General features: G+C 48.8%; 1 protein-coding gene across 7 annotated transcripts in view; it reads right to left on the bottom strand.

Moving 5' to 3' along the window:
* The window catches only part of DDX4 (DEAD-box helicase 4), a 1,965,714-nt gene that overhangs the window by 1,050,547 nt on the left and 893,243 nt on the right, over positions 1-21,924 (bottom strand). For all 7 annotated transcript variants that reach the window (XM_078675096.1, XM_078675100.1, XM_078675101.1 and 4 more), the window contains exon 9: positions 309-374. In XM_078675096.1, coding sequence (XP_078531222.1) covers positions 309-374 — 66 coding nt within the window. The remainder of the gene's footprint in view (positions 1-308; positions 375-21,924) is intronic.

The following is a 21,924-nucleotide window of genomic DNA, read 5'->3' as shown; positions in this document are numbered from 1 at the left end:
ATTTACTGCCTTTTTTCTAATGTGTATTTCATGTGTTGTGTTTTACATATACATATTATTAGTATGTTATTGATATTTTATTTACCGTGGGACTCCTACTCCGACGACGGGGAACATTCAAGCATGTGAATCTATGAAAGACACCCTAATACTGGGGAACCTATATCCTAACAAGGTAGCGACTGGAAATTGAGGATTTACATGAATCTGTAAAAACAGGTTCATCAATATTAACAAAATGTATAATACCAAGCTTAAAACACCTACTTGAAAAGCTGTTTACTTTAAGCAAATATTAACAGCCTTACTTGTTTGATTACCAAATCCACCTCTTGATCCAAAGCTAGAATGACTTTCTTCCTCATTTTCATCCCCTAGAAAAAAAAATACAAATTTATGTTATGTTGAGTCTGTCAAGTAGTAGCTGTCTCTAAGCAATAACTGCCTACTGTCTCATTTAAGTGAAGCAAACCCACCTCAAACTAGAAAGCAAACTGAAAGATTTAGATAAGCTAGAAATGCACAATCTGTTTGTCAACATATATAAAGCGAGTAACAGATCTTAGATGCAATAATACCTATAACCATCAAATGTTCCTTACAAATGCAACACCTCAAAAAGTGTATGAGGTCAACAAGTCACTGCATGATGGCAGTTTCTTTTTTTCCAGTTTTTTTAAGGTAAGGGCACGGATGCCGGATTGCCTTAGCAAAATATTTAGAAATAGTTTCAGTTTAATGAACAGTTTAATTCAACTCCCAAACAAACTCACCATTAAACATATGAGTACAATCACTCAATATTAACAAATTCAATACAATTCTCCCACGACACAATTAATGCAATCGGATTTGATATTTTGATTTAATAAAATCACAGAATAAATTCGCTAAAACCACAGGATTGTCCAAACCGTGTACTTCAATATGAGCATCTTTAAACTGTTCACAATATTGCATATGTAATTAAGTTTCACTTTTTTTTGTTACAGGGAAAATCTTTATACATCAAAATATTAAAGGAAGGGGGCGTGGCTAGCGACGGAACATGGCGGTGGCATAGCCGTGAAGCTCCGTGAGTGAGGCGGCTTCCCCACTGAAATCCGCACACTAATCCGACAAGCTGTAGCCTCCAACCGGAGGAACCTGGGTCCAGGACCGAGCGGAGTTCAACCGGCGAAACCTCGGTGAAAATCGTGTGCCGGGGAGTGACGCTGAGGAACCAGTCTACAGAGGGCCTTGGGCTGGCTGACGCACGGAGCTCCAGTATCCTTAGAGGCCGGGCAGAAGTGCGGGTGACACGGCAGCAGGAAACCGGAAGCCCGCGCTGGTTGCGGACTCCCGATACGACTTGGCGGAGGCGGCGACTGGGCCCCCCCCCCCCGGTGCCACTGCAACCTACCAACACCGGTGAGAGTCGAGCCGACGGGGGTGGGCAGCGGAGTAGCGCCCGACATAAAGCTGACCGGGGCCCCGGAGAACTCGTGGCCCCCTCACGCACTGCAGCGAAAACGAAGGAGTAAGGGGCAATTTACCGATCCGGGAAACGTAGCCGACAGCCACTCCATATAATCACCGCTGGAGACTGCGGTGAACTCACAGCGCAATTTTCCCAGACACCGGGGGCAAGAGACACAGGGAATCGCGGTGGGCGCTGGCCCCGCCTCTCCACACAGCGGCCGGTCAGTGACGAGCCACTCAGCAGTACTGTGGAGGTAACACACTGCGCTATTAACCAACGCGGCCTCGTCCGGGTGCTCTTACGGGCCCACGCCAGAGTAGGGAGAAGGCGCTACACGACACAAAGACAGCGCGGAAAGTCGGGCGGAAGGGCACGAACGACGTGGTGGGGACACAGGGCGCCCTGACGCAGCAGGTGGGCATACAGAACCTTCCAGAAGCCGGAGTGCGACAAAGCAGTGCTCACACGAGACAAACACAGTCCCGGCGGCTATAACAGAGGACGAGGCCCTGGACGGCCCTGGTAAGAAGGAGGACTGCGGCCAGTGATCCTATAATAGAGATGCTGGGCAAGACCTGAGCCAACGGCCGCTAACGACACCCTGACGCACAGCCATTGGTCAAATTTCGGTGCGCTAGGGTAGTAAGAGATCGTACAAATTGCGGCACGAACTAGAGTCAGACTGGAAAAGACACCCCTGAAAACGCACTGCAGAGAAAGCGGCTAACAGGCACCACTGGAAATAACCATGGCAGGCCGGGGCTCGAGAATCAACGCATCGCAATCCAGGCTGGAAAAATTCGCCTACGACAAACATGACCCCTCTCAATCGGATCCTCGCATATCCATGGGGAAAACGCCAGAAGGTGAGGGATCCAAGAAAGCAACGCTTAAAGATGTAATGAGGATATTGGCACAGGTGCAGGCGACGGTGGGATCCACAGCTACAGAGGTCACCCTGCTGCGTGCAGACTTTCAGAAAATGGGCGAGAGAGTGAAACAAGTTGAGGTAGTCACAAAATCCTTAGTGGAGGAGGTCTCGGAATTACAAATAGCAATGGATCGTATCGCGGCGGAGAATGAGGCACTAAAAGGCAAGCTGGAACATCAGGAAGGGCGCTACAGAAGAAACAATGTAAGAATTATTGGGGTGCCGGAATCGGAAGGCACCCGCGCCATGGACCTATATGAGGAAGAACTCATCAAGACGCAGCTTCAACTGAAGGGACTGTCACAATTCTTCTCCGTGGAACGAGCGCAGAGTCCCGGGGGGTAAGCCCAAGCCTGGGCCCCTTCTCCCCCCCCCCCTCTCCCCCCGAGGCCGATATTAGCGAGACTCTTTAACTTCCGCGATCGCGATGCCATCCTGCAAGCGGCGAGAGTGACCGCACCGATACAAATTCAAAACTCCACACTCGCTTTCTTCCCGGACTACACTGCGGAGGAATCTCGTCGGAGGAAGACCTTCCTTGAAGTCAAGAAGGAACTGAGAGCTAGGGAACTGTCGTAGTCTATGCTATTTCCAGCACGACAGAGTGGTGGCGGACAGCAAGGTATGGTTTTTCGACACACCTGACGCGGCTCAGGATTGGCTGGAGGGATGGAGACAAGCAGGATTGCCCTGCCGCTCAAATAGGATTAACCGGAACCAGCAAGGAGGCAGCCAGTCGAAATCCCAAACTTCGGTCGGAGATGACACGGCCCGGTCTCCTGCACAGAAACACCTTGAAGCAGAGGACGGGGTGGAAGAATGAGCTCCCGACACAATGATGACACTTGCAAGAGACATGCCGGTGGGGCCGAGCTTGGACACTGACCCGGGGGAAACCGGAGAGGGCAGGGGAGCCGTCGGCTCCGGGAGACACTCCACCCCAGCAAGCAAGTAACTGTTCATGGGATGGGAGAAGCACTCTGCTGAGTTGGGGGGGCGGGCAGTTCCAGGTCCGTTAAGCAGGGAGGCAGGGAGGGGGGCGGCATGGGGGCGTTGTTTGTTGTTCAAGAGAAAACGCAAATTAAAACTAGACACACAGTTCGACACACTAGGAAGGCGGTGGAGGGGGGAAAGTTAGATTTGTTGGTTTTGGCTCAAGATATAATCGCTAAGATGCACCACGACACTCTACCCACACAGACGCACAGACGGCAACGGACGCAAGATACCACAGTTGATGCGGACACCGGTCATGCTCAGAAGACCACATGATGACACACCAATCCCACACAGTCACTGAAGACGTGCCACGCTCCATGGCGGGGCCTCCCCTTCGGCTACTTACATGGAATGTTAGAGGTTTAGGGGACAAAATAAAGAGAGGGCTGGTCCTACAAGCGATTAAGCGTCAAGGCCCCGTAATAGTGTTACTACAGGAAGCACACCTCACGTGGACGGCATGCCGTGCGCTCGATAGACGAGGCTACAAAATGGTGGCACACGCAGAGTTCACGGCGGGGTCACGAGGGACGGGTGTCCTAGTGAAAAGCTCTTCCCCCTTTATAGTGCTACAACACAAAGTAGACGATCAGGGCCGCTTCGCAGCGGTCTATGGGCAATGGGAGGGTAAACTATTGAACGTAGTGTCCGTTTATATTCCTCCAGCACTTCACTCCATAGCCTTGCCGGCACTAGGGGAATTCCTTTTGAATGTCCCGACGGGAGACACGATCATAGGGGGGGGGACTTCAATGCCATTGTAGACCCAGCGCTAGAAACGTTTCCTTCCCGTTAGAGCACGCGCATCGGGTTCCTCTACCCTCCCCCAGGCTTCATGGAGGCATTGGAGTTGAAAGACGCATGGCGCCATATCCACCCATCAGCGAAACAATACACATATCACTCGTAGGTACACGATAGTCTGTCCCGTCTGGATTACTTTTTGTTTCTCGGCGACGGAATGAGGGACATACACACCATCAAAATACTCCCCAGAGGTATTTCGGACCACTCTCCTGTTTTAATGTCCCTCTCCACTAAGGAGAAGAAACTCGCGAGAATCTATCCCATCTATCCCAATTATCTCACGATCCCTCAGATCAAAAAAAGACCTTAAATCGGCGACCAAATTCTATTTTGCAGAAAACACAACGTCGGTGACCTCCCCCTCAATTCTGTGGGAGGCATATAAGACGGTGAGGCGGGTGCACGCGATTGCTTCAGTCACGAAACACAAACGAACATACCAGCAGGAGCTCTCGGAACTGGAGCTAGCACTCCAGGAGGCAGACACGACACACATGACATCCCACGACAGAAACTGCACACATACTGAAATTGCGCCAACAGCAATACCGAGCCCACCTTGAGTCGCAAGTCAGGGACAGCATTTCTAGCACTATACACAGGATTTAGGACATCGGGGACAAGGCGGGGAAAATGCTAGCGTGGCTTGACAAGAAAAGAGGCGGTAACAGAGGCATACAACACCTGCATACTCGTGAGAGGCAGCCGCAGACACACCCAGAGGACATAGTGCACACTCTGGCGGAACATTTCCAAGAAGTGTACACCCCAGACCAGGAGATCACAGAACAGGTAGCGGTGACCTCCCTCAATGGCATAGATATTCCCACACTTCCGCCAGAGGCTGTACAAGAACTTGAGGCGGATCTGTCAGGAGAAGAAATACAACGAGCAATCCAGGCGATCCAACCCGGGAAAGCGCTGGGCCCCAACGGGATACCTATAGAGTGGTATAAATCCATGTCAGAGACTCTTAGCGAGCCCCTGCTGGCAATGTACGTGGACAGCTTGGAAAGGACGGAACTTCCACTAAACCAACGTACCGCGACGATTGAGGCTATACCAAAACCCGGCAAGCCACCAGAGGAATGCTCCACATATCGCCCCATTTCCCTTCTCAACGTGGAAGTAAAAATTCTACCGAAGCTATTGGCTAGCCGGCTGCTGAACCACCTGCAACGGTTGATCCACCCGGATCAATCGGGGTTCATGCCCCACAGGAGCACGGCCCTTAACCTTAGGCGGGTACACGGGGTAATAGCACAAGCCCACTCACTATCAGAAGCGGCGGTGATCCTTTCACTAGACTCCAAGATGGCGTTTGATTTGGTGGAATGGGAATACTTATTTGCTGTCCTGGCCCGTATGGGCTTTGGCCCCAAATACATTTCCTGGATCAGACTCCTCTATAATAATCCAGTTGCTCAGGTTATCGCCAATGGTCATATTTCGCACACGTTCCCGCTGGCGCGGGGGACAAGACAGGGATGCCCCCTGTCCCCCTTGCTCTTTGCCTTAGTACTGGAGTCACTGGCGATACTGATTAGAACAACACCATTGCTTAGGGGGATAGGATGGGCGGACGGCTGGGAGGACCGAGTGTCCCTCTATGCCGACGACATGCTGATTTACTTAACGAATCCCGAAGGAGGCATCCCGGCGCTTTTAGCGATCTGCGACACGCACGGAAAGACGTCGGGTTATACGCTGAACTGGGCAAAATCAGTGATTTACGTGTTGAAGGGACCGAGCCCGGTGCTGGCGCCGGACTGCCTCCTTGAACTGACATCGGACTCCTTTAAGTATCTGAGCATCCATATCACAGATAACGCCCCAGACTTCTTCGACAAAAACCTGGGGCCCCCTTGGAACGTCTCCGAACAGATGTCAAACACTGGGCGGCCCTGCCGTTGACCCTCCTTGGGCGAGCGGCCTTATATAAAATGATGGCACTACCAAGATTCTTGTACGCCCTGGAGAACACACCATACTTGATCGCACCGCGTTACTTCAAGCAAATAAAGGCGTTAGTGTCCAACTTATTATGGAGCAATGGCCCGGCGCTCATCGCACATGACAAACTGACAAGAGACTGGTACGAGGGGGGCATTGCCCTGCCAGACATACAATTATACTACTGGGCGGCAGAACTCAAGATTGTGAACCAGTGGATGCACGTGCCGAGAGATGACCCAGCATATAGAGCCGATTGGGAGCAGCTAGGGACGGATAGTATGCGGTCACCGCTGTACAATAAACAACAAGTCTAGCGACTATGGGGACCCGCAAAACACACGATCACTTTATGGCACGCGGCACAGGCGCGACTGGGGTGGAAGGGGAAAATTTCCAAACTAACCCCTCTCTGGGACACGAAGGCCCTGGGGCAATTGAGATACAGCAAGGGATTTGCACAGTGGGATTGTATTGGTATTTCCATGGTAGGTTATTTGTGGGAGAAAGACACAGTAATCCAGTTAGAGCGGCTACGACAAACATATGGACTAGGCCCGAACGAAACTTATAGGTACGTTCAAATCAGGCACGCACTACTACAGGCAATACCGTCGGGCACTACGGTGCCAGAATCCTCACCACTGGAAGATAGGTTACTTACTGATTACATGCAACAAGGGGCCACCTCGCTCACATACAAAAAATTGATTAACAATCTGAAGGACCCCACAATGGGGTTGCGAGAGTAACGGGTGGGAGATGTGGGAGAAATTGACGACGCAGAATGGAATGAGGCGCTAGCTTCCCCAAAAGAAGTGGGCATGTGAGAAGTTGGCCTGATGTGCAGTGCTCACTATTCTAGTGATCACTATATATCAGTCCAAACAACCCTTATTGATGATTGGTTGTAAGTCAACCTTATAGACCAGCTATCCTAGTAGCATGGATACGAGCAGTCTAAGGCTAAGACTCTAGAGGGCGTGTTAAGCCAGCTGTTTTACCATCACATTACCCCTTGAACACCCAGTGAAAGGACACCACACAAGTGTTATGAAAATAAACAATGTATTTATTAGAATCACAACAACCCTGTACTCTTTATGAGGACAGGGTGCTAGGCACACAACAAAACTCTTACGAAAATACTTTTAAGTTAGCACGTTACACAAATGCCCGAGGGGCACGAAAAACCATATACGCTAAAAGTGGAATGCGAATTACTAGCAGGTAAGTAACAGTTCTAATAGGCTTTGGAATCGCTAGGACTGGACTAGGGAATCGTTAGATTACTACTAGGAGGCCTAGGGGACTCGGGTGCAGAGTGTGCACTCTCACGCGGGATGCGGGACAAAGTCTATGGAAGCTAGAATTCACAAAGTTAGTGTTCACGGGCGAACCCGACCTGGTAGGGAGAAAATGACAGTGGATCCTGACCCTTGGATAGTGAGGCTATGCTGGGACACCGGAGTGCCGAAGTTACCTAGCCCAGGGGCTGCAGCTGCATAGGTCTGAAAAGACGTCGGGGATCTCGTTGCCGGACCAGGAGCCTGGAAGGAAGAAGTTGCTGGCAGGCGACCAGTGAAGGAAAGTTCGATGGATCCAAGCCTGGATCAAGGAAGAAGAAACCTGAAAGCAGAGGGGACCAAGTTCTTGAATCACTAGCCAGTGATTAAGTGGGCACCAGGATGGCACCGGGCGAAGTCACCGCAGTCAGGTGAGTGGGCGCTGCTGGGCTCTGCAGTCTCTCGGACCAGGAGGCGTTGTCGGCGACCAGGATGGAGGTGCGAGCTGTCCCACGAAGGATGAAGTCGTTGGCGTCGAAGTTACCCAGGATTGGGCAACAAGCCTTGGCTAATTCAAGCCCACGCGGTGGACTCAAAATGGCGTCTTGAGTGGACCAGGAGGGTCCAGGGTGCTCCTCTTCGGGAAGGGAGCAAGGGCCAGTCTGGAGCAACCAGACCAGCAGCAGAAATGTCGTCGGGCGTCGTCAGGAAGGCCACAAGCCAACGGGCTAGTAGCCAAACAACGCGGTGAGCAGCGGAAAGCAGAAGGGCCCCACGCAGATCGTGGAGATGCTGGGGGGCTGCACTTCGGAGCTGGAGCTGCTCAGAGTCGGGGCTTCTCGGACCCCAAAGCACTCACCAGTAGATTACTCGGCGGGCTTGCTGGAAAGAAGTCGTGCAGTCTTGCAGATGGCCGGTCCCTTGAGGTCTCGTCGCACCCACGGTTCTCAGCTGGGCTGTAGAGGTGGGTAGAGGTCAGAGGTGCCAGGGAAGCCGGTTCTCGTCGAGCTGGGCAGTCGGATTCCGGAGGAAGGACTTACAGCAGACCGCAGTGTTCTTAGATGGTGCCTGCGGGTGCAGGGTGACTACTCCTTAGTCACAAGGGAGAAATCTTAGGAAGAAGTCTTGAGTTCCTTTCGTGGAAAGTAGTTTCAGGATTCAAAGATGATCTGATTTGGAAGGGGGCCAGTCTCTACCTTTATCCTGAAAAAAGGGGCTGGCACGCGACTAAGTCCTGCCCTATGGGTGGGACTAGGAGGGGGGTGGTTACACCCACTTCCTTGGCGGGCTTTTCCCCAGCACAGGGTCTGGAGTGACCCTGGAACTGGTTCCAGCCAGCCTATGCACAGTGAGCACCGGGGTGCCACGTGCAGTCACCTTCCTCTAAAGCCCTGCCTACCTACAATACACAAAACCCTGTCTGGGACGGTGCTGGCACCGCCCCTGGCAGGAAACCCTTTGTCCTTATCTCCTGCTCTGGGAGGACTCCCAGCAGCAGGAGGGCAGACTTGTGTCTCGGTGGCAGCATCCATTTTGTGGATGCTAAGGCTCTGTCTGACTTTTAACCGGGTTATAGGTTACAGGCATGTCGTGTCCCTCTAGAAGGGTGGAATGCTAACCCCGTCGCCAGAATTGGCGAGGGGTTAGTATTCCAATTCGTATGACACCTTACTCGACATGTTTTGATAAAGCGATACCAGAGTTGGCACATAACCGCGAGGATTATAATGCACTTAAGAGTATATGGTATGCGATATCATGGAAACGGCTAAGGGATGGATCCCGAAAGCCGCAGACAGGCTCAGCTCATGCCAGAGCACCATCTCACACGATTCCAAGCACTCTGCCTTCAGGATTGTTAAGGCCTGCCATAGGAGTGACTGATAGGAGATCTGTGTGTCCATTTTAGGGTTAGATATAGGTATACTATATCTAAAGCAAAGGGTGATTACACCACCTTGCCCCAGCTGTCAAGCAGCCAGTTGTGTCAGATTTGGATGGCCATCCAGGGGTGGCATAATACATGCTGCAGCCCCTGGTAGGCCCTGGGTACACCTATGCCCTGGGTACCTAAGGTACACTGTACAGGGACTGATAAGGTGACTCAGTATCCAATTTAGATATGTACCTAAGGTACATGGAATCCATTTTACAGAGAGAGCAGTAGGCCTGGGGTCCTGAATAGCAGGGCCCCAGGTCAACTAAGTCAGAAAACCAGCAAAACACCAGGCAAAAAGTTGGGGGCAACCATAGTCAGGGATCAACCTTCCTACAGGGCATATCGGCAAAATTCAGATTAGTGCAGCTCAAAATCCTACACTGCATGTACTACACACGGTGCATGCTACACAAAATACACAGAGCACCGCACCCCTTCTGTCTTCGCGGCTGCGGGGAAGAGGGTACACTATACCACACACTTTGGGACTGTCCCCACATAGTAGAATATTGGTGGCAAATCATGCGCACTATCTCACAAGCACTTCAAATCTCCCTCATTCCTGAACCACGTAAATGCCTGTTAAACATTTGGGAACCGAACGAATTGACCAGGTATGGGCTCATATGGGCCACATTAGCTATCATGGTGGCAAAGAGGGACATTGCACAAAAGTGGGGAGCCCCAGACGTACCCACGACATCCATGTGGAGTAAGAATATGAACTTCTTAATGTTTACGGAAAGGGCGGTGTATAAGATTAGAGCCTGCCCCCGTAAATGGAACAAAGTGTGGTACGCCTGGAATATACACAGAGGGGAGTTGTGTGAACCTTGACCTGAGGATGACGAAGTGAGCTCGGATGAGGAGGATGTCTAAAAGGCGCGGGCGGGTGACTAAGCTTACAGAAAAACTAAGAGAAGACGGTGAGTGGGGCATGGCTGATGGTTGGTCGAGGTGTATGAAGGTATTAACAGTAGATGGAGAAAGTGATGGTGCTAGCCGTTGAATGTGAATAGCGATAAGAGCCGCAGTTTTGAGTTATGGTAACTGATGTGGACATTATGAAGATTAAAATTGAAAAGACCTAACAATTGTTAAACACGTATTAGAGGATGTTATGAAGGAAAGGACCATATGACGCGCCGCCGGACCCCAGGGTTGTCGGCCATATGGCTGTGTAATATTGTACAGGTTGGATATCGACTACACTGGTGACGGCCGGCCCGATGAGTTGTAGGCCATAATATGTAACTATTCCCTCTGTAAACAACCTCAATAAAGGTCTTGGGAAAAAATATATATTAAAAGGAAAACTTTCACCCCTTTGGTGATAAGGACAAGCTGGAGACACAAAGCACCTGCACTCAGGTGCTAAGGATATGTCCAGCACAACCTACCACCCACCTGCAGGGAAAGCACCCCTTCCGATATGCCTTTGCAGGGGATGGCAGCAGTAGCTCTTCTGTTGCCATCCAGAAGCCCTTCCCTGGCGATCTGATTAAGTCATTGCGTGCCTGCCGTGTCAACGTCATCAAGCGACGCTGGAAGCGATCTTCCAGCACTACGGCAACGGAAAAAGTCTGTTGAGGTCACCAGGGAGTGCTTGTGGTCAGTAAGTGGCAGTTTGGGAAAGGGTCACTCCCTCATTTGACCCGAGAATGTTTTGGCTGCTTCCACCCAAGGTGGGGGCAGATCAACCATTTTTAGACTGATCTGCCACCCTAAGGAGTGGAAATTATAATCATGTCTAGTCAAAGGGGCAATTTACTTTGGTTTCCTACCACTCTTAAGGCCATTGGGCTGTTTTTATGCTGATTTGCTTTGAGGGGGGAAGGGAGTCTGGGAGCAGGTTATTGACGGTTTAGGAACCCACTAGACATCAGGGAACGTGTGCCCATGTTTTCTGTGGGGAGCGGCTCCTTGAGGGCTGCTTCCCTGAAGGAGTTTTCTTTCTTTTCTTTCCAAGGAAAGATTTTTTTATGCCCTACTTGACTTTTTTTAATTTATTTTTTACTGTTGTAAATGTTTTAGTATATTATGCTTGTGTTTTATTATCTTTCAAACTCTCGGTTGGATTTGTTCAAGATCTATACATTGCCGTCTTGTGTGCATTTTTTTCCTTCATGGTGAGTTAAATTTGGTGCTTGATATGTCTGTCTGTAAGAGTAGGTGCAGTTGAACTTCGGTCTCACACCAATTTGTCTGTGGCAAGTAAAAGGTATGTATTTTTTTTCCCACAACAAATGTATTTAGTTTTGGAAGGTACTGAGTGGGCGAAGCCCTACGAGAACATTACATATGGTGTAGAAGACATACAATACTTGGTTTTAACATTCAAAAACATCTTGGCCCGCAGAACACCAGCACGAAAGGGAAACAACTACAACAAACCCACCCAAAGAGTCTCAATTGCTTGTTAAAAACGTGTCTTTTAGCAGTCTGATAGTGGAAAATGACCCGTGTATCACCCAGTGGGATCATGAGTCTGAATGTGGTAATGGGGCTAAGTCTATGCCCCTATATGTCGCCTAGCGGGACCAGATTTTTCTGTGCTTCTGTGGGCATCCTCTCACCTGAAATACCACAATTTCGGCCCCCATACACCTATCCATTGCTTTATTCAACCCCACTATAGTACGTGGGGAAGTTGCCTTTCATTGCTGTGCTATATCTCTTCTAGCGAGGGTTAGGCCCAAGAACAGAAGGTGCTGCTTGTGCGAGTTCCCGCCGATATCGTCCGTGCTATGAAGGAGCAACGGTCTGGGGTCGAGTGGGATGATCCAGGCCAGTAATTTGCCTAGACAGGACGTCACCTGAATCCAAAATGGTTCTATTCCTGTACAACTCCATAACATATGGAGGAAAAAAGCCCTCCTTGCTAGTGCAACGAAGGCAAAAAAGGAACTGGATAGGTCCCATCTTCCATAACCAGGAACAGGTGTAATATATCTGGTGGAGGTACTTAAACTGAATGAGGCGATAAAAAAAAAAGTCCACATTTGTAAAGCGCACAATCACCCGTAAGGGTCTCTAGGCGCTGGGGGCCGTCGGGTAGATTAAGCGAGCTATTGCCCAGAGTCACATGGTGCTGGGCTGACCTGCCGCCGGAGCCGGGGATTGAACCGTGGTCCCCAGATTCCAGCGTCAGTCACCCTGGCGCCACACCTCTCCCTGATAAAGTGAGGAGACCCCGGCATTCTGAGGGAATTTTAAAATTCCAGCCTTATATGGACTACCGAAAGTCCACAAAAGTCGGGACAACCCACCCCTAAGACCAATAGTGGCATCTATCGAATCACTGCTGGAACCTCTCAGCCAATATGCGGATAGATTTATTAAACCAATAGTACAGAGACAGGAATCCTACATTAACGACACTACCGATATGATCTCATTAAACTGTATACCTCCAGTTTTGGCGAACAATGAATATAGGTGACCCTCGACATCGAGGCACTGTATACAAACATTCCTCAAATAGACACCATGGAGGTCATCAGAAACACCTTAGAAAAGGTAGAGATTGTGGGAGCTGAGAAAAGTTTTATCCTAGACTGTGTATCAAAGATTCTTTTGAATAATATTTTTTATTCAAACAGGACCTGTACTTACAACGCAGAGGGACTAGCATGGGCGCAACTTGCACACCGAGTCTAGCTTCTATATATGTTATTTCCTTTGAGGAGCGACATATATATAATGAAATAAATCAATTTTTTTTAAAACATAAGAAATTGGGCCCGTTTCATAGATATTTTTTTATATGGACGGGACCCGAAGAAGCATTAAATAAATTTCTAGAATTGATTAACCTGGGAGACAAAAATTTAAATTTACAGGTGAATACAGCAATAGTAAAGTAAACTTTCTAGATATCAGCATTAAACACGAGAATTGACATTTGGCAGAAGAACTATTCACGAATGAAACTGATAGGAACACCTTACTACATTATAGTAGCTACCACCACAGAAGCCAAAAAGACAATATCCCCTTCGGGGAGTTTATTAGTTTGCGAAGAAATTGCATCTCTCTAGAAGACTTTTATAAACACTCTGAAAAAACGAAAGAAAAATTTAGAAGCAGAGGCTATTCTAAAAGACTTATAAAATCTAGCTCTCTTAAATGAATGATTAATAACAGAGAATCCTTACTGGAAGGTAAAAAAATTACAGGAAAAGGAAGAGAAAATAGTGATGGTTAGCCAATTCTCCAGTATCAGTATTAAGGTTAAAAACATCATTAACCATAATTGGAAGGTACTGAATGAGGGAAAGAGTAAAATATTACCCAAAACTATGTTCGCATACAAGAGGAATATGCTACTTACCAGTATGCATCTGTTCTTGGCATGTAGGGCTGCTGACATTCATATCTGTGCATAGATCGCCGCCTAGTGTTGGGTCCGGATGATTGCACTTTGTTGTTCAGGAAGAGTCTTCGAAGTATCAAGAGATAGGTGACTCCTCCCCTGGACTACAGTGGGCATGGGCATCTTCTCCCTCCTCAGATTGTTTTTTGCATTGTGGCAGAGATGGAGATAGTAAAGTAAGAGTTGGCCATGCCAGAGATAATGCTGCAGCTGCAACAGGCACGGGGGAGGAGGGCGGGCGATATGAATGTCAGCAGCCCTACATGCCAAGAACAGATGCATACTGGTAAGTAGCATATTCCGTTCGAGGCATGTGGGCTGCTGAATTCATATCTGTGCATAAAAGACTGTATAGCAGTATCTCCTCTAGCGGTGGTTACCTGTGCCAACTGCAGCAGTTTGGAAAAGAGTTTTGAGGACAGCCTGGCCTACAGCAGCTTGCTGTTTTCTTGCACGTCTACACAGTAGTGTTTTGTGAAAGTGTGTATGGTGGTCCATGTAGCTGCCTTACATATGTCTTCAGGGGGAATATTCCCTAGGAAAGCCATGGATGCCCCCTATTTTTCTTGTAGAGTGCGCTCTTGGGGAGACGGTTAAAGTGCGGTTTGCCTTTTGATAGCATATTTGAATGCATTTAACTATCCATCTGGCTATTCCTGACTTTGATATAGGATTTCCCTTGTGTTGTGGTGCAAAAGCAACAAATAGTTGCTTTGTTTTTCTAAATGATTTAGTAAAGTAGAGCTCTTTTTACATCTAATGTGTGTAGGGCTCTCTCAGCTACTGACTGTGGATTTTGAAAGAATACTGGCAGTTCTATTGATTGAATAATATGGAAATTGGATACGACCTTTGACATGAACTCAGGGTTTGTTCTAAGAACCATCCTGTTGGCATGTACTTGCATGAAAGGTTCTTGGATTGTTAGTGCTTGTAATTCGCTTACTTTTCTGAGTGAGGTAATGGCAACCAAGAATGCTGCCTTCCACGTTAAGAATTGTAGTTCGCATGAGTGTAGCGGTTCGAAAGGAGGTCCCATAAGTCTGGTAAGCACTATATTTAGATTCCAGACAGGGGAAGGGGGGTGTCTTGGAGGGATCACCCTTTTTAGATCTTCCATGAAGGCTTTGATTGCTGGTACTCTAACCAGTGAAAGGTGTTGCCTGTTTTGAAGGTATGCTGCTATAGCAGCGAGGTATAGTCGTATGGAAGAGTATGCTAAGTTGCATCTTTGTAGATGTAGCAGGTAACATATGATGTTTTGTATGGAAGCATCTAGTGGGTTGATTTGGTTATTGTTACAGTAAATAACACATCTCTTCCATTTAGCTGCATAGCACGCTCGTGTAGTTGGTCGTCTCGCCTCCCTAATGATGTTCATGCAGTCTGGAGGCAAGTTAAGGTATCCAAACTCTAAGACCTCAGGAGCCAGATCGCTAGGTTCATCTGATTGGGATCTGGGTGTCTGATTTCTCCATGGTTCTGAGTTAGAAGATGGGGTGCGAGGCACAGTCTTTGATGGGGGAAGTACTGAAAGTTCCAGGAACGTTGTGTACCACGGTTGTCTCGCCCATGTGGGAGCAACTAGGATTAGTGAGAGTGAGTGTTGTCACAGTTTGCGCGCCACCAGCGGGATTAGCAGTGCTGGGGGAAAAGCGTACGCAAATCTGCCTGACCAGTTCATCTATATCGCATTGCCCTGTGACAACGGAGGTGGGAACCTGGCGGCAAAGTACTGGCATTTGGAGTTTTCTTTTGTGGCAAACAGGTCTATTTCTGGGTGACCCCACTGTTCGAAGAATGGTTGGAGAGCTTGGGGGTGAATCTCCCATTCGTGTAGTTGTTGGCTGTGCCTGCTGAGCAGGTCCGCTATCTGATTGTCCTTCCCTGGAAGATGTTCTGCGAGGAGTAAAATGTTTTTGGGAATCGCCCACTTCCATATGCTTTGTGCCAGGTTGGACAGCTGTGGAGAGTGCGTTCCTCCAACTTTCTGGATATAGTACATTGCGGTCATGTTGTCCGTTCGGATCAACACAGTCTTGCTGTACAAGTATTTCTGGAATGCTTTCAGGGCTAGGAATATCGCTAGCAACTCTAGTTGGTTGATATGCAGTTTCTTTTGTTTGGTTGTCCAGAGCCCTTGTACTGTGTATTGTAGGAGATGGGCTCCCCAGCCTGTCAGTGATGCGTCCGCTGTTAGTACTAGTTGTGGAACCGGCTCTTGAAACAGTCGCCCCTTGGAAAGGTTTTGTGGGTTCCACCACTGCAGAGAGTTGTGAGAACGACTGTCTACAAACACTAGGTCTTTTAGTGGTCCTCGAGCCTGGTTCCATTGCCGTGCTAGGCATTCTTGTAGGGGACGCATTTGAAGTCTGGCATGGGGGACAATGAATATGGAGGAGGCCATCATGCCTATGAGCTGCATAAAGCTGCACAAGTCCAACACATTTACATAAAGACTTGGGCTGGCAGAGAGTGTTGTGGCAGAAACTTGCGAATAAGTATCTGCATGCTGGCTATCCTCGCTGAGTTTGGGTATGCCTTTACCACGGAGGTGTCTATAGTGGCTCCCAGATATCTTGGTGTGTGGGATGGTTGCAGATGCGATTTTGGGTAGTTTATCAAAAACCCTAGGCTGTGCAGTAACTGAAGTGTTTGAGACGTGTGTGTTGCACACTGTTGGTACGATTTTGCTTCTATTAGCTAATCGTCTAGATAAGGGGACACATGGATGTGTTGCCTTCTGGGATGTGCTGCCACTGTCGCTAAGCATTTTGTAAACACTCTTGGAGCCGTGGTAACCCAGAAGGGCAAAACCTTGAATGGGTAGTGTTGCCCCTCTATTGTGAACCTGAGATATTTTCTGTGGGCTGGATGGATAGGTATGCGAAAATACGCATCCTTGAGGTCCAGAGTTGCCAGGAAGTCTCCTTGTTGTAGCAACGGGAGCACTTGCTGTAGTGTGATCATATGGAAGTGCTCCGACAGTATGTATCGATTTAGGGGTCCGAGGTCCAGTATTGGTCTGAGGGAACCGTCTTTCTTGGGAATAAGGAAGTATAGGGAGTATACTCCTGTCCCTTGCTGGTGGGAAGGGACTGGCTCTATGGCCCCCTTTTCCAGCATGCATTTCACCTCTTGTTGGAGCAGGTTGATGTGTTCCGTGGACATTGGACGGTGTCTGGGTGGTATGTTTGGTGTTGTAGAAGTCAGTTCTAAGCAATAACCATACTGGATAATTTCTCTCACCCACCTGTCTGTGGTAAATGCGTGCCAGACAGGTAAGAACTGTTGGAGTCTGCCTCCGACCGATGTTAGGTGGTCTGGAGGTAGCGTGATAAAGTCACTGTTTGTGGCAGTGGAGGCTCTGGTGTTATTGCCACCACGTCCTCTTCCCTTATTATTGTTACCCCCTATAACCTCCTCTGTTTGAGTTTTTGGTAAAGGAATTATGTGTGTTTCTTTTGTATGAGGATGACCTCTGCAAGGTATTTCCTCGTGTAGTTGCGCTGTATGAGGAGCGTCGAAAGGAGCCTCTATGTTACTGAAACTGCAATGCCCCCATTGATTTTGCGGTATCTGTCTTTTTTCATTTTGTCTAAAATGGTGTCTACAGCAGGCCCAAATAGAAAGTCCCGATTGACTGGCTGGTTAAGAATGGTGGACTGCACCTCGTTCTTAAAGCCTGAGATGCGCAACCATGCATGTCTGCGTAGTAAGACGCTAGTGTTAATTGACCTGGCTGCTGTGTCTGCTGCGTCAAGCGCACATTTGATGGAGTCATTTGTAATAAATTTTCCCTCCTGTATGAGGTCATCAGCTTGTGCTTTAAAAGGCTCAGGTAGGTGTTGAATTAGGCTTTCGAGCTGGTCATAATGTGCCCTGTCGTAACGAGCCAGTAGTGCTTGTGTGTTAGCAATCCTCCATGAGTTGGAGGCTTGTGCTGCTACCTTTTTACCTGACGCCTCTAGTATCTTTGATTCCTTATCGGGGGAGGAGCTTCCGCCGTTGTTTGGGAGTTGGCCCTTTTACGTGGATTAGCCACTACCAGTGAGTCTAATGTTAACTGCCCTCTGATGTAGGTAGGGTCTGTAGGGGCTACTCTATACTTCTTCTCTATCCTGGGATAGATAACTCGTGCCCTGGCTGTATCCTTAAATATGTCAGGTGCGTGTTTTACCACTCCCTTTAACATAGGAAGTGTTCTGACACTCTTTTCTGAAGTGGGGAAGGTGTCAAATAAGAAGTCTTCTTCAACAGGGTCATTATGCAGGTCTACGTTGTGGTACTGCGCTGCCCTGTCTATGAGTTGGTTGAAGACAACTGTGTCATCAGTAGGTGACCGTCTAGTTGGATAAGAGGGTACATCAGGGATGGGATGGGTGTTGTAAGGGTCTGTTGGCTCCTCCCATGGTTCCTCTTGTGGTTGAGGATCTTGTGGAAAATCATATTCTGGCTGTGTATTTTCCCCTCATTGTCCCTGTGGTGAGTAAGGGGCAAAAGGTGTAGTAGGCATGATAGGATAGAAAGGGATGAAGGGCCTAGAGGGAGAAGTCCCAAAGTCCTTTTTCTTTAATGGAATAGGGGAATGAGAACCAGTGTCCAATGGTCTCTTCTTCCTGTGCAGGATTGTGAATTTCCCAGTCTCTGGGAAAATATATATTTTTGCTTGGTCGACTGATGGATCTGGATGGAAGAGTTCTTCCTCTACAGTCCTTGGTTGAATGTTAGACTTTTTTGGGTCGGTAACACCCTTTTTTTCACCGACTTTTGGGTTCTTATTACTTTTCTTCGGCTCGGTCCCTTTGTTCGGGTCGACGAGTGATTTGGGGGCGACCGGATCTTTAGGCTGGACACGTTTCTTGTGCTCGACAGGCTTTTTTGGTTGACTGTCCTTTTTCGAGTCAATGATCTTTTTTGGATCGACTGGTGTCTTCGGAACACTTCTTTTCGGGTCGATAGCCTTCTCTGGCTGTGGTACGGGCTTCGGTACGGCACCCTTTTTGTCGGCGACCTTTGCCGGGTCGACCGTTTTTGGTACAGCAGGCTTGTTCGGGTCGGCGACCTTTTTTGGTTCGGCGCCCTTCGGCTGTGTGTCCTTGCTCGGTTCTACTACCCTTTTGGGTTCGACGCTTTTTGGCTGAGCGGCCTTTTTCTGGTCTACGCCCTTTGGGTCGACGACCTTTTTTGGCTATGGAACCTTCTTCGGGATGATGGTACTAGGCCCTGGGGTCTCTGAAGGTTTCGGTGCCGAGCCGGACGGCGGGGCTGGCGAAACTTTTTTCTGATCTTGGCTAAGGCCTTTTGGCAATGCCTCGACCGGAGCCTTTGGTAACCGGCTAATTGGTGTCGGGGGCAAAGTACTCACGATTTTCCGCGGTGGGATTTCATCATCGGAGTCAGAGTAGTCCTCGATGGTGACTATCTCTAGGTCCGAAACTGGAGCTTACCGTAGTTCTTGGTCATCATCGAAGATGTTGTCAGGTTCCGGTGCCTGTCGCTGCATCTCTTGCCTAGCGGCCCGTCGGATCCGTATGGTTTTCTTCGACCGAAACTGGGCACAGGCCAGGCAGGTTTCTTCCCTATGGTCTGGGGTAAGGCACTTGTTGCATACTGAGTGTTTGTCAGTATGTGGGAACTTGGAGTGGCATTGTGGGCACCTTTTGAACGGGCTACTTTCCATCGACGGTAGGCTCACATGGCGTCGAAAAGGCCCAACGGCCCGCGTTGACGACCGAGTCGAGATGGAAAGCTTGAGTAGAGAGGTACCGAACGAGAACAATACCGTCGAAGTCGAAGGCCTTTAGAAAAGTTTTGTTTCGATTCCGAAGTCGGAGTATAGGAGTAAAATCCGAACCCAATGGCGGAAAAAAACAATCTGAGGGTGGAGAAGATGCCCATGCGCTCTGTAGTCCAGGGGAGGAGTCACCTATCTCGTGATACTTCGAAGACTCTTCCAGGACAACAAAGTGCAATCATCCGGACCCAACACTAGTCGGCGATCTATGCACAGATATGAATTCAGCAGCCCACATGCCTCGAACACAAAAATTTACGTAACTCAGTTTACACGTACAGAGAAGATACAGAGGAACACCAACAGACTATCCACAGGGACAAGGCAACAGGGAATCACAAAGGCAGAAACTGCAGTGTCTGCGAACTCTGCATTACCACTAAAAGTATAACTCTCAACTCAGTCAAACATGATAACAAGACCCTGAACAACTGTAGAAGTAAGAACATCATTTATCTTATCCTATGTCCATGTGGCTGTGGTTACATAGGAGAAACAAGAAGAGAATTGAGGCAAAGGATTGTTGAGGGTCTCCCTGCTCTAAAGATAAGGGTGTGCCCGTCAAAGCCATCCGCTCCACTGCATATGATGAATCGGACTGAGACTTGTACCACCACTCAATTACAAGAAGATTAGAGGCAGAATAATATGCATATATGTCTGCCGCCGCAATGCCGCCACAGTATGTCGATTGTGTGCAAGTGTGAAGCGCGACCCGGATGGTTGCAATGAGTTGTTTGAACCATGAGTGGGGGATATTGTATGGTAAATTCTGCAGTCGATATAGCAAACGTGGTAAAGATATCATCTTAAAGATAGCAGAACGTCCATACAGCAATAGGGGCAGCGGAGACCAAACAGTAGTCTGATTATGGACCGCAGGGAGTAACGGAATGATAGTGTGCCCACGAGATCGAGGGACATGGGGATATAAAGATGCCCAGGTATTTAAAGCCATCTGTAGCATAAGATAATTGTGAAGGCCTGGCCTGACGTCGCTGCTCGCTGCATACAGGAAATAATGTGGATTTGGAGGGGTTGGTGCCTAGCCCAGTGGTTTCTCCGAAAATCCGAATTGTCTCGCGGACACGGGGTCTCGAGGACCACGGGTTGGTCATAAAAAATAGGGCATCATCAGCGTAAAGTGCAATTCTGTCTGGGTATTCCGGAGTCGATTTAAACGACCGGAGCAGAGGGTCCGGTCGTTCCCATACCGGTAGAAGCTCTATGGCCAGGGTGACAAGTAGCGAAGGTTAGGGGCAGCCCTGTCTCAGTGGATAGAAACGGGGGTTGACCAATGTCCAGCTACACTGATGCAGAGAGATCCAGGTAGAGAAACTGAATATATGCTAAGAAACTGGGACCTAGGTTTATGATGCAGGATGTCCAAGCCTATGAGTCCCTACAATCGCATTATGGACTTGCCTAATATTATGCCTGGTGGAGCGTTAAGGCATAAAGCAAGACTGATCGGGGTGAATGAGTTCTTGGATGCATGAGCGAAGGCGTTCCGCGCGGACCTAACCCAGTAGTTTGGGCTCGAAATTGAGCAATGAGATAGGACAATATGAGGTTGGGTCCTCAGGACGACTGGGCTTAAGAAAACCGCAATTTTGGCATGACGCCAGTCTGTGGGCAGAATGCGCTGCTCAAGGGTTTTGTGCAATGTCGCTAGAAAATGAGGGCCCAATGTCGTCATATATGGCCGCAGAAAGTCACTGGGTAATCCATTTGGTCCCGGTGCTTTACCAGGGTGAGTGCTAGTCAGAGCTGCTTAATTTGTCTAGGGTAATGGGGGCATCAAGTGCATCTCTAACTTGATCGGAAAGTTTACATGAGGGAACGTCCGACAAACTCTTCAATAAGGGCCGCCGAAATAAGCTCCAGCGGTTGGTAAAGCGAGGTATAGAAAGACGAGAAAGCCTGGACTACCGACTTTGGGGAGTTACATAGCGCGCAATCCGCGTCCCGGAAGAGGGGCACAGGGGGTGTTTTGGCCTGGCATAGTGATGTAGCATTCTGCTAGACTTATCGCCCCATTGGCATATTTTGTGTTGTGTTGCCAACCAAGCCTCTTTGGGCTCGTCTGTGAGGAGTTGGTAGATTTGCTGCTGGATAAGCAACAGGTTACGCTGTGATCCCGGGACTGACCCGGATAATACTTGCACTTGTAGCAGGCGCTGGCGATTTTCCAAATCTAGTATCTGGGCCAGGGGCATATTTTTCTTGACGTACGGAAGATTATATCCACTCCCCTGATCGATGGCATAAGAGCTTCCCATAGGACAATACTCTACGGGTTTGTGTCTAGGTTGAACAGAAGGTAATCCGCTATGGCCTGCCACTGAACCTCCTGATAGCGATAATCTCGGAGG

The sequence above is a fragment of the Lissotriton helveticus genome, chromosome 2_1 (assembly GCF_964261635.1).
Source record: "Lissotriton helveticus chromosome 2_1, aLisHel1.1, whole genome shotgun sequence".
NCBI lineage: Eukaryota > Metazoa > Chordata > Amphibia > Caudata > Salamandridae > Lissotriton > Lissotriton helveticus.
This window is presented reverse-complemented; position numbering and strand designations above follow the sequence as displayed.